This window comes from Arachis hypogaea, chromosome 14 (genome assembly GCF_003086295.3).
Source record: "Arachis hypogaea cultivar Tifrunner chromosome 14, arahy.Tifrunner.gnm2.J5K5, whole genome shotgun sequence".
Taxonomy (NCBI): Eukaryota; Viridiplantae; Streptophyta; class Magnoliopsida; order Fabales; family Fabaceae; genus Arachis; species Arachis hypogaea.
Window position 1 is genome coordinate 138,158,785 of NC_092049.1, and position 15,838 is coordinate 138,174,622.

The 15,838-nt window shown below is 44.3% G+C and overlaps 1 protein-coding gene across 1 annotated transcript; it reads right to left on the reverse strand.

Annotated features, from left to right (window-relative positions):
* Positions 1-1,485: 1,485 nt before the first annotated feature.
* LOC112743362 (uncharacterized) lies at positions 1,486-2,209 on the reverse strand. Its single transcript, XM_025792572.1, has 3 exons — positions 2,159-2,209; positions 1,915-2,058; positions 1,486-1,818 (listed from the first exon to the last, which is right to left on the reverse strand). The coding sequence occupies exons 1-3, from the start codon at positions 2,207-2,209 to the stop codon at positions 1,486-1,488; spliced, it is 528 nt and encodes a 175-aa protein (XP_025648357.1).
* Positions 2,210-15,838: the final 13,629 nt, after the last annotated feature.

Consider the following 15,838-nt stretch of genomic DNA (forward strand, 5'->3'; position numbering starts at 1 on the left):
TGGCTTCGCCTTCCCCAACTTCCGAGGTTCAATCGCGACCGCCTCCTCAGGAAAACGTTGGCCCTAGTGCTGGCATGACCCTCCAATCTGAGGAGATACCTGAGGATGAGGTGGGTCCCGACCTGACCATCGTGGAGAATCCTAAGAAGAGGAAGACAACATCTAGCCTAGAGGGGGCGCTCACTGTGATGGAGAAGAACTTCGATGCTGGGGGATTCATTGATTCCTAGCTTTTACCAGGAACCGAGGACTTTTTCCATGGTGGTGACTTGACCTCTCAGGCTAGGTGGGTTTATCGTTGCATGCTCCATGCTGCAACCATTGCGAGGAAGGCAGAACTCGTTTTGGCCCAGGCTGGGGTGCTGGATGGCAAGTACAGCTCGACACTACGAAAAATTGGTGATTTGAAAGTTGAGATGGAAATTACCAAGACTAAGTTGGTGGAGATAGAGGAAAAATTGAAGGCTTCTGATGGGACGGTGGCCCGCATTTTTGACTAGGAAATGACGCTAGAGAGCCAGCTTAGTGCCGTTTTTGGGTCGGGCGACAGCAGCGGAGGCCATGGTTGCTGATCTAGAGAAAAAGATGGCTGAAGCCATCATGTCGGCAGATACTGCCAAGATTGAACTCACAGGCCTGAAGGCGAAGGTCGCCGACCTCAAAAAGAAGAACAAGGAAACTGTCAAAAATGCTCACGAGGTGATTGGAGGTACTGAGGAGGCGATCAAAGCGCAAGTCAAGCTGTTGTCTCCCGACTTCGACACCTCTGCAATCGGGGCTTTCAAGACTATCCAAGATGGCAAGATAGTCGATATCATGAGAAAGTAACTTGTAATTTCTTCCATTGGGATTGTACTCTTGTTTTCTCTTTAACTGGGCCGACGTGGACCTTGTCTTGTAATTAGTCTTTTGGACTTGTAGTTTTCCTAGAACTGGCTTATTTTGTCATTAATGGTTATCGTTAGGCCGTTTTCATTCACTTGAATGCGTTGGTTATTTTGTTTGTCGCGTTCTCACTTGGCTTTTAAATCGTTTAGCCGTTATTGCACCTATCCTTTTAACCGTTTTCATTCACTTGAATCCGTTGGTTATTTTGCTTGTCGTGTTTTCGCTTGGATTTTAAATCTTTAGCCGTTATTTGTTGGGTACTTGTGATCCCTTTGGCTCCCAGGGTGATCAGTCCCGAAGTGCCGTTGGGTCAGTGGTAGTTAGTCATGTTAATGACAAAAACAACAATTGAATGAAATACGCATAAGAGGAAACACACTCAAAACATGTGAATTAAACATGCAATAGGGGCAAGACATACAAAGCATGTGAATTAAAATAAAAATAAAAATACTGGGATAGGGGACCAGGAAGTCAGTAGGGCGCATATCACGAGTAGAACCTTTTCAGATTTGCCACGTTCCACGTTATCGGAACTTCGCTTCCGTCTAGCCTCTCCAACTTGTAAGCGCCTCTTCCGAGAACCTCCTTTACTCTTTATGGGCTCTCCCAGTTCGCCACCAGTTTTCCTTCTGCTGGGGTCGATAGCCTGATATCATTGCACCGTAATACGAGGTCGCCTTTCTCGAAACTCCTGCCTAGCACTTTCCTATTGTATCGCAATGCTATTCTCTGTTTCAATGCCATTTCCGACAAATGGGTCATCTCCCTTGTCTCATCAATCAGGTCTTTCTCTACTGCTTCTTCACCACCGCCGAGGAGCAACCTTGGACTCGGCTCCCCTATTTCAACTGGAATCACCGCGTCTACTCCATTGGTAAGCCAGAAAGGCGTTTTTCCGGTAGAGGACTGGGGTATTGTCCTATAAAACTACAAGACCGAGGCTAGATCGTTTGCCCACGAGCCATTTTTCTGATCGAGTCTCTTCTTCAACCCTTTGAGGATGATTTTATTTGCTGCTTCTACCTGACTATTACTCAATGGGTGCTCTACCGAGGAGAACTTCTGCTTAACTCCTAATCCGGAGAGGAACTCTCCGAACTTTTTGTCTGTGAACTGTGTCCCATTATCTGATATCATGGTTTCAGGAATTCCAAATCTGGTGATCTCCTGTCTCCACAAGCATTTCCGACAACTTGCTGCCGATATGCTTGCTAGTGGCTCCGCTTCTACCCATTTAGTGTAGTAGTCGATGGCTACTATCAGATACTTGACTTGCCCAAGGCCTACCAGGAATGGCTGCAAGAGGTCGACTCCTCATTGAGCGAAAGGGTCGGAAAGCCAGCATCGAGCTTAATTCCCCTGCCGAAGCCTTGTACAAGTTGGCATTTTCCTGACATTTCCTGCATTTCTTGGTTAAAACTCAAATTTGTTTTTGAAAAATAATTTATTTTTAAATTAATTTTTAAAAGATTTTTTTATTATATTAGTCCCTAAAAATATAACTGTAAGTCAAATCAATTTTTTTGTCAGTTAGATGAGAACATATCACGTTAAGTACTACATACGTAACATGATAACATGGCAGGTTAATGCCATATGTTATAAAGAGTAATATTATACATTTAAATTTTTTTATGAATCAAATCAACTAAGTTAAACATTGAGACTTTGAATAATGCTAGTCATAGATTTTTGTTATATTCGACTAACTTAGTTAGACTTAGTTAATAAAAGGACTTAGATGTGTAGTATTATTTTGTTACAAAATAATTGATTGTATCTTAATATGACATGACCCGACAATTTATCATTTTGTGACGTATGTTATTAACCAGTCATATTATCATGCCATATAACACCTAACATAACATGTCATCGTCATCTAAAGCTGATGGAAGAATTGGTTTAATTTATAGTTGTATCTTTTAAGAATTAATATAATTTTAAAAAAAATTCGGTAGAAACTAATTTATATATAAGAGAAAGTATGGAAAGTCAATGAATTTAGTGTATAATGTATACAATAGGGATAAAATTAAAATTAACATTAAATGATAATTAAGTTAATTAATTATGAATAATTTTCAATTTGAAATTCAAAATAAATAAGGATTTGCAACAGTTACGTACACACGCAAAAACGGCCTCCCTCTCCCCTATGTGATTTGACTTCCTTCTCGCCCAATCTCTTCCTGTCTCATCGGTGCCGCGCCGCCACCATCAGCAGCTGCCGTCGTCCATATAGCTCCAGCTGACGCCTCTGTGCGCACCGCGAACGCCCGAGCAACACTGTCGCGCAGTTTGCGTCACTCGCGAAGCTCGTGCTCAGACCGTGGCCCGACGCTACGCTGCCACCGCTGCCCAGACCACGGCCTTCCTTTCTTCCCCATTGCTCATAAAGAGAGGTTCAGGCTGACCAAAGAAGATTGGATCCCTCCGCAGGCCTTCCTTTCTTCCTCGTCGCCGCGGCCACGTCCGGTTACCGCGCAATCAGCAATTGTTCAACGCTGCACACCCTGGATTCTGCCAACTTGGCTTTCTTGAATTTCGCTCCCTTTACGTCTTTAAGGTATATACATTAATGGACGAATTTAGATGTTGGATGTTCAATTCACTTGGTATATAGATGGTTATTTTAATTCTTAATTGGATGATTATTTTATTAGATTCAGTTTAAGTATATATAATTAACAAATGTTGGATGATTGTTTCACTAGGTAGTCAGATGATTATTTAATAACTACGTAGATGGTTATTTGATGGCCGGTGAAGGAGCTTCTAATGCTGGAAAGATGGGATGATTGATGAGGGTGAGGTAGTGACAAACCCCAATTTGAGGGTTTATCTTGTACTGATTTCAGGGGTTTTATCAATGATTCCACACACTTTCTATATGAAAATACAAGATTTTGCATTCCTCTCCTAGTTCCGCCTCATGAGTGAAAACATGCTCATTTTGCACTAAAATAGATACTTTTCTAATCTTCTCTTGATGCCATTCGATGCCGTGACTTGTGTGTTAAGTGGTTTCAGGATATAGAGTAGGAATGGACCGAAAGAGAGGAAGAAGACGGGTACAAAGGAAGGAAGCATGAGGATTAAGCTTTGGAAATTTCCGCATAGGCGCGTGCGCGCGCCTTGCGCGCCCGCGTGGATAAGGCAACGTGGAGCCAAAGCCAAGAGCCGGCTTGAGAAGCGGCTAAGCCAGGATCTTCATGGGTGCGCACGCGTACATCACGCCTCCGCGCACATTACAAGACGTCTCAACGGCGCGTGCGCGTACCTTGCGCGTGCGCGCCGATTTGCGAATATGATTTTTTAAGAAGTCACGTGACTTAGGCGTGGAGGCAGTTAAGAATCCCACTCTTGGAGAAACACCTTGGCGGGAAAAGCTTAAGAAGACCAAAGGAACAAGGGTTAAGGACACTTAGTTAGTTCATTTTCTAGATCTAGATATTTTGGTGAGAGAGGAGAGTTAGTTACACTTTTTTGGGAGAAGAAGAGGGAGATTCCAAGCTTCACTAGGGTTCATCCTCATCCAATTTCTGAATTTTCAATGACTTTTTGGTGAGATCCATTACAATTCTCACTCCACTTTGTTCATGTCATAGATTTCCTTCTCTAGTTTCAAGTAGTAGATGTAATTGATCCACTCTCATAGATCTAGGATTCAACTTTGTAATTTTGGATTTCATTCCTATTTTGAGAATTTGATTTCCATTGCTACTCTTTGAGACTTGTTGTTAGATCTTTGTGTTGCAATACTTTCAATTCAACTTTTCTTCTCATTTTACTATGACTTTCCTTCTTGCTCATCACATGTTTGATAAAATGACAACACTAGCTATGGAGTAGAATTTTCACACTTGGCATAGGGTTTGGTCCTTGGAAGAAGTTGAATAGTTGTATCAATAGTTGATTGAGAATTAGGGATTGCTAGTTGGCTTGGAGTGCACTAAAGCTAGGTTCACATAAGGTGAAGCTAGGACTTGTGACTCAAGTTGATTGCTTTCATTTGACTTCCCTCTATACCTAGGGGTTAACTAAATGAAGCAAGGCTTAATTGTTGTCAACATTGAATGGACTATAAGGATAGAATTTCTAATGCCAACCCTAAGCCAAGTCTTTTGATAATTGATTGTTTGTTTCTCATTGCTTTGCTAAAACCTTCAAAGAATTCCAACAAGGCTTACTAAATCAATAAGATGCATACTTTGGCAATTCCAAGGGAGAACGACTCGGGAGACAAGTACTCTCGGATATAGATTGTAGATTTGTTTGATGAAGGATTTTGCGTCGGTTTAGACTATACTACGATTGATCATTTGATAATTTCTATACCGGCAAAAATTCATTTGTCAAAATGGCGCCGTTGCCGGGGATTTTGCTTAGTGTGCCATGTTATTGTTTTGGATTAAGCATGTATATATGTACATAGTTGCACTTCATTGTAAATTTCTCAATTGACTAACTCCACATCGCTACAATGAATTCCATTTCCCCTTCATTGCATGACGCGTTCACAACCGAATCCGAGCTTAGCCCCTTTTGATCCGGAAATAGAACGAACTTTGTTTCATATTAGACAAGCTCGGAGGCGGCTAAGATTTGGAAAGGGTGAAGAGGTTTTCACCACCTCAACCACCTTACTAGAAGTGAACATTGAACCGTCACTCAAAGAAGGCATTAATCATACTCCCATCATTCTCACTAACAACTCTTCTTTTGTTTTAGGTACTAATACCATGGACGCTCCAAGGAGAGTCACCATCAAGGAAGCGGGTGCACCGGATTATGTCCTTCAACCCCTTCATGTAACTCACCCCAATTTGAATGCGAACTTTGAATTGAAGACCGCTTTGATCAATCTCCTACCCAAGTTTCACGGGCTTCCCGCACAAGACCCTATTCGACATCTCAAGGACTTCCATCGCATATGCTCGACTACTAGACGGGAAGGGTCCGATGAAGTTGCTATATGGTTGTTTGCTTTCCCTTTCTCTCTTGAGGACAAGGCCAAAGAATGGTTCTACACTCTCTCTAGTGAAGTTACCTCCGATTGGGACCTACTTAGAAGGGGATTCTTGGATAAATTCTTGCCCCCGAAAAAGATGGATAGGCTAAGGAAGGAAATGTCTTGTATTGTGCAAGGTGAGACGGAACCACTCTATGAGTATTGGGAACGGTTTCACAAACTACTAGATGCATGCCCTAATCACATGATCGACACTCAAGTATTGCTTGGATACATATGTCAAGGGATGCGGGAGCAAGATAGAACCCTCTTGGACACTTCTAGCAATGGTTCTTTGTCCAAATATAAAACCGCGGAGGAGGCATGGCAACTTATTATTGACTTAGCCGAATCCAATCAACATATGAGGCGAAGAGTCAACCGTCCAAGGACCGTGAACGAGGTATCAACTAGTAGTGAAGCCACCGCTCTAACTCAATCCTTGAATGAGATGACATCCGTCTTGAGGTAACTCCAATTGAACCAACAACAACCACAACAACCTCAATCATATCAACAACACCCTCCACCACCTCAACAACACAACCAACAATTGGTCCCTCAAAGAGTATGTGGCATTTGCTCTTGCTACTCTCACCACACGGATGAGTGCCCAAGCCTTCAAGAAGATAATACTTTGGCGGCCACCCATAATTTCTATGACCGCCCTAATCAAGGGTACTACCAAGGAGATAATCCTAACCAAGGACACCCTTATCAAGGAGGAGGCTACAACCAAGGAAGTGGACACAATAATCAAAATTGGAAAGACAATCATCAACAAGGGAATAGAGATAACAACAACAATGGAGGAGGTCAAAGATGGAATAACAACTCGCAAAATTTCTCACAAAACCGACCATACAACTTCCAAAATCAACCATACAATCAACAAAATCCACAAAGAAACTACCAAACATATCAACCACCACATCAAAGACCACCACCCAACCAATCACAAACTCCTCAACTCACATATGCAACCACCCCCTCCAATCAAGACGAAACACTCCGGACCATTATCCAAAGCCAAAAGGAATTACAAAACACACTTGCTTCCGGCCTCACCGGCCTCACCTCTACACTACAAGCTCTTCTTGCACGTATGGACACACCATCGACTCCCACTCCTCAACCCCCAATCCCAAGTGTCATTCCCTCTCAACCTCAACCAAACCCAAAAGGGGGCATCAATGCCATCACCCTTAGATCCGGTACACAACTAAAAGAAAAGGAAGCAAAGGACCCAAGTCCTATCACAACCGGCCAAGAGGAAGAGAGAATAGATATAGAAGAGGTAGCGGAAGAGGAGACACCACAAGCCATAGTTGAAGATGAAGCCCAACCAACAAGGGAGACAACCAAGGCCAAAAGAACCTTGGAAGAAGAAATTGCTCAACCACTTCCATTTCCAACACTTGCAAAGAAAGCTAAAAAGCGCATGGAACTCGACCCCAAAATGGTAGAAATGTTCAAGAAAGTTGAGGTAACCATCCCCCTCTTTGATGCCATCCATCAAGTTCCTAGATATGCCAAATTCCTCAAGGATTTATGCATAAACAAGGATAGAATTCTTGAATTGGAAACCATCCCATTGGGGAGTTCTATTTCCGCTTTGATGGGAACATTACCGGAGAAGTGTGATGACCCGGGCCCTTGTATGGTCACTTGCACTGTCAATGGAGTTCAATTTAGAGATTGTATGTGTGACCTCGGAGCATGCGTTAGCATCATGCCGCTCTCCGTTTATCGGGTATTGAACTTGCCCCCACTAAAAAGGTCGACGGCAAGATTTGTCCTAGCGGATAAAAGCATAATAACCGTAGCGGGTGTTGCGAAAGATGTATTGGTGAATATAAAAAGGTTGGTGTTTCCGATTGACTTCTATGTCCTTGAAATGCCGTCAAGCGAAACCGAGAGAGCATCCTCTATCCTACTTGGAAGGCCCTTCTTGAGAACTTCTAGATTTAAGCTTGATGCCTACTCGGGGAACTACTCATTTGAAATTGATGGAAGAATTGTAAGCTTTAGCCTAGAAGAAGCAATGAAGCATCCACCGGAGAACCACTCTCTATTTCGGTGTGACCCAATCGATAACATAGTGGCCGAAGTGCATCTTGCAAGATTAGATGAGAAGTGCATGGTCAAAGAAGCAAATGAAGAGTCAAGCGAACTAAATACCACACATCATACAAGCCATCCGGAGACTCAAACTTCAAGGAATGACAAGAAGATGGAATTGAAGCCACTACCACCTCACTTAAGGTATTCATACCTTGATGAAGCCCAAAAGCAACCCGTGATAATTGCACAAGAGTTAACTCCTCAACAAGAAGAAAAATTGCTAAATGTATTGAGGAAAAACAAAAGGGCAATTGGGTGAAGTTTGGCGGATCTAGTGGGAATAAGCCCCCAAGTATGCGAGCACCGCATATTTCTTGAAGAAGGAGCAAGACCGGTCCGACAACCTCAAAGGAGACTTAACCCAACCATTCTTAAGGTGGTAAAGAAAGAAGTCACTAAGCTACTTGAAGCGGACATCATCTATCCTATCTCGGATAGTAAATGGGTAAGCCCGGTCCAAGTAGTACCAAAGAAGTCCGGAGTGACAACAATCAAAAACGAAAGTGGTGAACTTATAGCAACAAGAGTGCAGAATTCTTGGAGAGTATGCATAGACTACCGAAGATTGAATGCGGCCACAAGAAAAGATCACTTTCCACTACCATTTATCGATCAAATGCTTGATCGGTTAGCCGGTAAATCATACTATTGTTTTCTTGATGGTTACTCCGGATACTTCCAAATTCATATTGCTCTAGAAGACCAAGAAAAAACCACATTTACTTGCCCCTTTGGAACGTATGCTTACAAGCGTATGCCATTTGGCCTATGCAATGCACCGGCAACGTTTCAAAGATGCATGATGAGCCTATTTGCGGACTTTCTAGAGCAATCGATGGAAGTTTTCATGGATGATTTTAATGTGTATGGTGAGTCATTTGAGCATTGCTTAGGTAACCTTGAAAAAGTCTTAGAAAGATGCACCAAAACAAACCTTGTCTTAAATTTTGAAAAATGTCATTTCATGGTCAAACAAGGCATTGTTTTGGGACACATAGTATCAAAGGAAGGCATCTCCGTAGATCCGGCAAAGATAAGTGTCATATCCAGTTTACCTTACCCCTCCTCCGAGAGGGAAGTCCGTTCTTTTCTTGGACATGCAGGATTCTACCGGAGATTCATCAAGGACTTTAGCAAGGTGGCCTTACCTCTCTCTCGATTACTACAAAAAGACACTGAATTTGAGATGAGCAAGGAATGTATGGAAGCATATGACACACTCAAGGTAGCATTGACACAAGCCCCTATTGTACGAGGACCCAATTGGACTCAACCCTTTGAAATCATGTGTGATGCTTCGAATTATGCGATAGGAGCCGCGTTAGCACAACGCGAGGGTAAGACTCCCTATGTCATAGCCTATGCTTCCAAAACATTAGACGGAGCCTAATCCAACTACACTACTACCGAAAAGGAACTCCTAGCTATTGTTTTTGCTTTGGACAAGTTCCGAGCCTATCTTCTTGGTTCCAAGGTAGTAGTGTACTCGGATCACGTGGCACTAAAGTACTTGTTGGCAAAAAAGGAATCAAAACCGAGATTAATTCGTTGGGTGCTCTTATTACAAGAATTTGACTTGGAAATCAAAGATAGGAGCGGTTCCCAAAACCTAGTGGCGGACCATTTAAGTCGCCTCGAACACACAAAAGGCGACACCACTCCTATCAATGATTCCTTTCCTTTAGATGCCTTGCATGCAATCTCGGAAGTGGTTCCTTGGTACGCCCCAATAGCAAACTATTTGGTTTCACACACTTTCCCTTCTAATCTCGACAAAAACAAAAAGGATAAGCTGAAAAGCGAATCCAAATACTATATTTGGGATGATCCCTATTTGTGGAGGTGTGGAGCGGACCAAATAATGCGACGGTGCATACCTCAAACCGAATTCCAAGCAATCTTGGACGCTTGCCATGCTTCCGAAGGAGGTGGTCACTACGGACCCCAAAGAACGGCAAGAAAAATCCTTGATTGCGGATTTTGGTGGCCAACTCTTCTCAAAGATGCTTCTCTCTATTGCAAATCTTGTCCCCAATGTATTAGGTTTGGAGATATTTCCAAGAAGGATGAAATTCCCCAACAAAATATGCTTTTCTGCGAAATCTTTGACGTATGGGGAATCGACTTCATGGGACCATTTCCAAATTCCAATGGCTTTCTTTACATCTTGTTAGCCGTCGATTATGTGTCAAAATGGGTGGAGGCAATCCCCACCCGAACGGATGACGCTAATGTTGTGTATTCTTTTGTGAGGAACAATATCATTTGTCGCTTTGGCGCCCCAAGAGCAATCATAAGTGACCAAGGATCCCACTTTTGCAACAAAAGAATAGACGGCCTCATGAGAAAATATGGCATCATCCACAAAGTCGCCACAGCTTACCACCCTCAGACAAACGGCCAAGCCGAAGTCTCTAACCGGGAAATCAAGCATGTGTTAGAAAGGATTGTAAAGCCAAATAGGAAAGATTGGAGCATCAAACTCTCCGATGCACTGTGGGCCTATCGAACGGCTTACAAGACACCCATTGGCATGAGCCCCTTCCGGCTTGTATATGGCAAAGCATGTCACCTACCGGTGGAAATTGAACACAAAGCTTATTGGGCCGTAAAGGAGTGTAATATGAGCTTGGGTGGGGCCGGAGTAGAGAGAAAGCTTCAATTGGCTGAATTAGAATGTATGAGATTGGAAGCTTACGACAACTCCAGACTTTATAAGGAAAAATTGAAAGCCATCCATGACAAGAACATTAGGAGAAGGGAATTCGGACCCGGTGACCTAGTCCTTCTCTACAATTCAAGGTTGAGACTACTACCCGGAAAGCTTAGATCAAGGTGGGATGTGCCCTACCAAGTGGAGAAAGTAGAACCTTATGGAGTCTACCACTTGCGCCACCCATCGAGCCCGAACATCTTCAAGGTAAACGGGCACCGTCTCAAATTGTATCATGGTGAGCAAAGAAAGAACGCCAAGGAAGTTGAAGTGTTCCTCTTGAGGGATGCAACTCTTGAATAAACACTATAAGCTACTGAAAGTCCAACTTAAGGACGTTAAACAAAAGTGCTAGGTGGGAGACACCCCACCATGGTAAGATCTTCTTTTGGGATTTGTACATAGACACTTGACTTCATGTTTGTACATAGACACTCCCCTTCATTTGTTGACTTCATTGATAGTTTACCAAGTAAAATGCCCTGCTATAGTGCTTAAGTGGCTGTATGGGGGGGGGGGGGTTTGAAATGCCAAAAGTGGTGTAAACACTTGCAAATTTAGAAAAAACCACCCTTCTGCGCATGCGCGCACCTGGCGCGTACGCGCCATTCTGGCACTCAACGATCATCTACGCGGACGCGCACCGTGCGCGGATGCGTGGATTGCGAATCATAGCCCTCCATACATTTATCCGAGAGTTGCGCCCACACCATGCCAGGGCTATGCCTGAAGCATAGGAAGCTCGCGCGCACGCGAGCATGGCGCGTCCGCGCACATGGGCGAAATCTGCCAATCGACGCGCAAGCGCACTGTGCGCATCCGCGCCGATTGCCTTGCTGCCCCCCTAGTACATCCTACAGAGAGTTAAGCCACTCTCAAGCCTACACTAAGCCACAGGCCCAGCACCTTTGCCGCGTGCACGCACCTGGCGCGCACGCGTCCATGCAAGACGAGCACAAATTGCGCGCGCGCGCCGCAGCCGTGTACGCGCCCTTTTATTCTGCACTCCTCTCTGGGCCATTTCACAGAGAGTTGAGCCCCCTCCAGGCCCCTCTCATGCCTGGGGCACAACCACGAGGACGCGCGCGCGCACTGTGCGCGCGCGCGCCAAAGAGCGCTGAAGCATCTCTGGTACTTCGTCCAAAGAGTTATGCCACCCCTGTGCCTCTCCTGTGCTGCCAGCCCAAGCGCATAGGCGCGCACGCGACATGTGCGCGCGCGCGCGCCCCTAGTCACCTTAATCCCTGCGCGAGCGCGCACCGCGCGCGCACGCGCCGGTGATCGACGCCTTCTTTGAACAAAAAGGGGCACACTCACCCCTTCATTCTCATTCCACTTCTCTTCTTCTCCCATATCCTTCTCCATCTCACAAGGTATTATACTAGGCCCCCTCTTAGTCCATTAATCTCTCATTTAGTTGCACCACCTTTTAGGTAGCTTCTTTCTTCTTTTTCTTCTCTCTTCCCTCCTTCTCTAGTTGCTCCCTTGGGATGTCTTTGCCCTCTCTTCTCTCTCAATCCAATTCTTCATGAGCATTTGGGTCTCAAACTAACTTACATGCATAGATGAATGGTGTTGCTTTATTTTCTTGCAATCAATATGCACTATAATCATTAATAATGGATTGTGGAAAGTTACATTGCTCTCATTTTCACATAATCACACACTACTTGAAAGATGCACACCAAGTGTTCGATGAAAGGCACACTTGAATTTTGGACTCATTGTGACTACCTTGCCTCTCATCAATCACTTTTGAGTGCATCCCCACTTTCCACAAACCATTCTTTCTCATTTTCTTAGCTTGCCTCCCATTTATGGTCCCTAAGGGTGTATGCTTCTCATGCCTCTTCCTTGCATGCTTAAACTACCCTTGCACTACATGAAAATAATTTGCCTTGCTCTTCACACATTATCTTAGTTACATGTTGCAGCTGTCATGTAACAAAGATACCCATATTTTATGGCATAACTTTTCATTACATAGAGCTCATGTACCTCCACTTCTTTGCGTTTGATATCTTCCCTTTCTTGCTTCCACAGGATGGTCATCAAAAAGGACAACGGGAAAGGCCCCAAGAAGCCAGCTTCCAATAAAGCGCGCCAAGAACTAACGGCCAGGCCCCTCCTGAAGAAGACCAAGGGCCCCGTTGACGTTCTAGAGAAAGACAACCCTCCTAAGGATTCAAACAAGTTTCCCAACCGTTACTGCGAACTTGTTTACTCCAGAATGATTGAAAGGAACTACCATCCGGAACCCCTCCTAGTCTTACCGGCCCACCTCAGTCCGATTGTGATGCCACAAATTGACCGAAGGCAATGGAGGTTCCTCTTGAGGCAAACAACGGAGGCCAATCTCTCATGGGTGGTGGAATTCTACTCCAACTTCCACTCACCTCTTCTCACATCCATATTTGTGCGCCGAAAACAAGTGTCGGTCACAGTGGAAACCATCCGAGAAGTCCTTGGGATTGCACCATCACCGGATGCATATGACGCCTACCAAGAAGTCTTAGCTACATGCGTTGACCGCGCATTCGATTGGAGTGCGATCCTCCGCGTCATTGCTTTACCCGACGCATATTGGATTCGGGGGACCATAAAGCGAAGACCCAAGGGTTTAGATGTCCGCCACCTCACTCAAGAAGCCACGGCATGGGCCCAAATTCTAGCTCACTACGTGCTCCCGAGCACACATGGGTCATCCATCACCGCCGAGCTTGCCTTATTGATATGGTGCATCTTGACCGAGAAACCGGTCAACGTTCCGCATGCCATCCGCCAATCCATGGGGCACATTCATGCCAAGGGAAATCTACCATTCCCCGCTTTAGTGACGGCATTAGTTGCGAAAGCCGGCGTCAACCGGGAGACTAAAGATAGGCGAACCTCAATACCGGTCGATGGTGATATCATTCCGACCAAGAGATGCCTCAAACCTCCGGAAGTCACCAAGGACTTTGAACTGCCCACACCGACCGGCAACGCTACTACTTCATCTACATCACAAAAATCGGCCGCCCAACGCCTTGAAGACCTTCACAACAAATTAGACCGCTATGCGCACCGCGAACGCCCGAGCAACACTGTCGCGCAGTTTGCGTCACTCGCGAAGCTCGTGCTCAGACCGTGGCCCGACGCTACGCTGCCACCGCTGCCCAGACCACGGCCTTCCTTTCTTCCCCATTGCTCATAAAGAGAGGTTCAGGCTGACCAAAGAAGATTGGATCCCTCCGCAGGCCTTCCTTTCTTCCTCGTCGCCGCGGCCACGTCCGGTTACCGCGCAATCAGCAATTGTTCAACGCTGCACACCCTGGATTCTGCCAACTTGGCTTTCTTGAATTTCGCTCCCTTTACGTCTTTAAGGTATATACATTAATGGACGAATTTAGATGTTGGATGTTCAATTCACTTGGTATATAGATGGTTATTTTAATTCTTAATTGGATGATTATTTTATTAGATTCAGTTTAAGTATATATAATTAACAAATGTTGGATGATTGTTTCACTAGGTAGTCAGATGATTATTTTAATAACTACGTAGATGGTTATTTGATGGCCGGTGAAGGAGCTTCTAATGCTGGAAAGATGGGATGATTGATGAGGGTGAGGTAGTGACAAACCCCAATTTGAGGGTTTATCTTGTACTGATTTCAGGGGTTTTATCAATGATTCCACACACTTTCTATATGAAAATACAAGATTTTGCATTCCTCTCCTAGTTCCGCCTCATGAGTGAAAACATGCTCATTTTGCACTAAAATAGATACATTTCTAATCTTCTCTTGATGCCATTCGATGCCGTGACTTGTGTGTTAAGTGGTTTCAGGATATAGAGTAGGAATGGACCGAAAGAGAGGAGGAAGACGGGTACAAAGGAAGGAAGCATGAGGATTAAGCTTTGGAAATTTCCGCATAGGCGCGTGCGCGCGCCTTGCGCGCCCGCGCGGATAAGGCAACGTGGAGCCAAAGCCAAGAGCCGGCTTGAGAAGCGGCTAAGCCAGGATCTTCATGGGCGCGCACGCGTACATCACGCCTCCGCGCACATTACAAGACGTCTCAACGGCGCGTGCGCGTACCTTGCGCGTGCGCGCCGATTTGCGAATATGATTTTTTAAGAAGTCACGTGACTTAGGCGTGGAGGCAGTTAAGAATCCCACTCTTGGAGAAACACCTTGGCGGGAAAAGCTTAAGAAGACCAAAGGAACAAGGGTTAAGGACACTTAGTTAGTTCATTTTCTAGATCTAGATATTTTGGTGAGAGAGGAGAGTTAGTTACACTTTTTTGGGAGAAGAAGAGGGAGATTCCAAGCTTCACTAGGGTTCATCCTCATCCAATTTCTGAATTTTCAATGACTTTTTGGTGAGATCCATTACAATTCTCACTCCACTTTGTTCATGTCATAGATTTCCTTCTCTAGTTTCAAGTAGTAGATGTAATTGATCCACTCTCATAGATCTAGGATTCAACTTTGTAATTTTGGATTTCATTCCTATTTTGAGAATTTGATTTCCATTGCTACTCTTTGAGACTTGTTGTTAGATCTTTGTGTTGCAATACTTTCAATTCAACTTTTCTTCTCATTTTACTATGACTTTCCTTCTTGCTCATCACATGTTTGATAAAATGACAACACTAGCTATGGAGTAGAATTTTCACACTTGGCATAGGGTTTGGTCCTTGGAAGAAGTTGAATAGTTGTATCAATAGTTGATTGAGAATTAGGGATTGCTAGTTGGCTTGGAGTGCACTAAAGCTAGGTTCACATAAGGTGAAGCTAGGACTTGTGACTCAAGTTGATTGCTTTCATTTGACTTCCCTCTATACCTAGGGGTTAACTAAATGAAGCAAGGCTTAATTGTTGTCAACATTGAATGGACTATAAGGATAGAATTTCTAATGCCAACCCTAAGCCAAGTCTTTTGATAATTGATTGTTTGTTTCTCATTGCTTTGCTAAAACCTTCAAAGAATTCCAACAAGGCTTACTAAATCAATAAGATGCATACTTTGGCAATTCCAAGGGAGAACGACTCGGGAGACAAGTACTCTCGGATATAGATTGTAGATTTGTTTGATGAAGGATTTTGCGTC

Bases quoted from the DNA above. Each gene is read 5' to 3' on its own strand.
- LOC112743362 (XM_025792572.1), bottom strand. From the start codon at position 2,209: ATGAGGAGTCGACCTCTTGCAGCCATTCCTGGTAGGCCTTGGGCAAGT. The intron at 2,059-2,158 runs GTATCTGATAGT...TTGTGGAGACAG, and splicing joins GTAGGCCTTGGGCAAGTCAA to GAGATCACCAGATTTGGAAT. The intron at 1,819-1,914 runs GTAGAAGCAGCA...TCGGTCTTGTAG, and splicing joins ACCCATTGAGTAATAGTCAG to TTTTATAGGACAATACCCCA.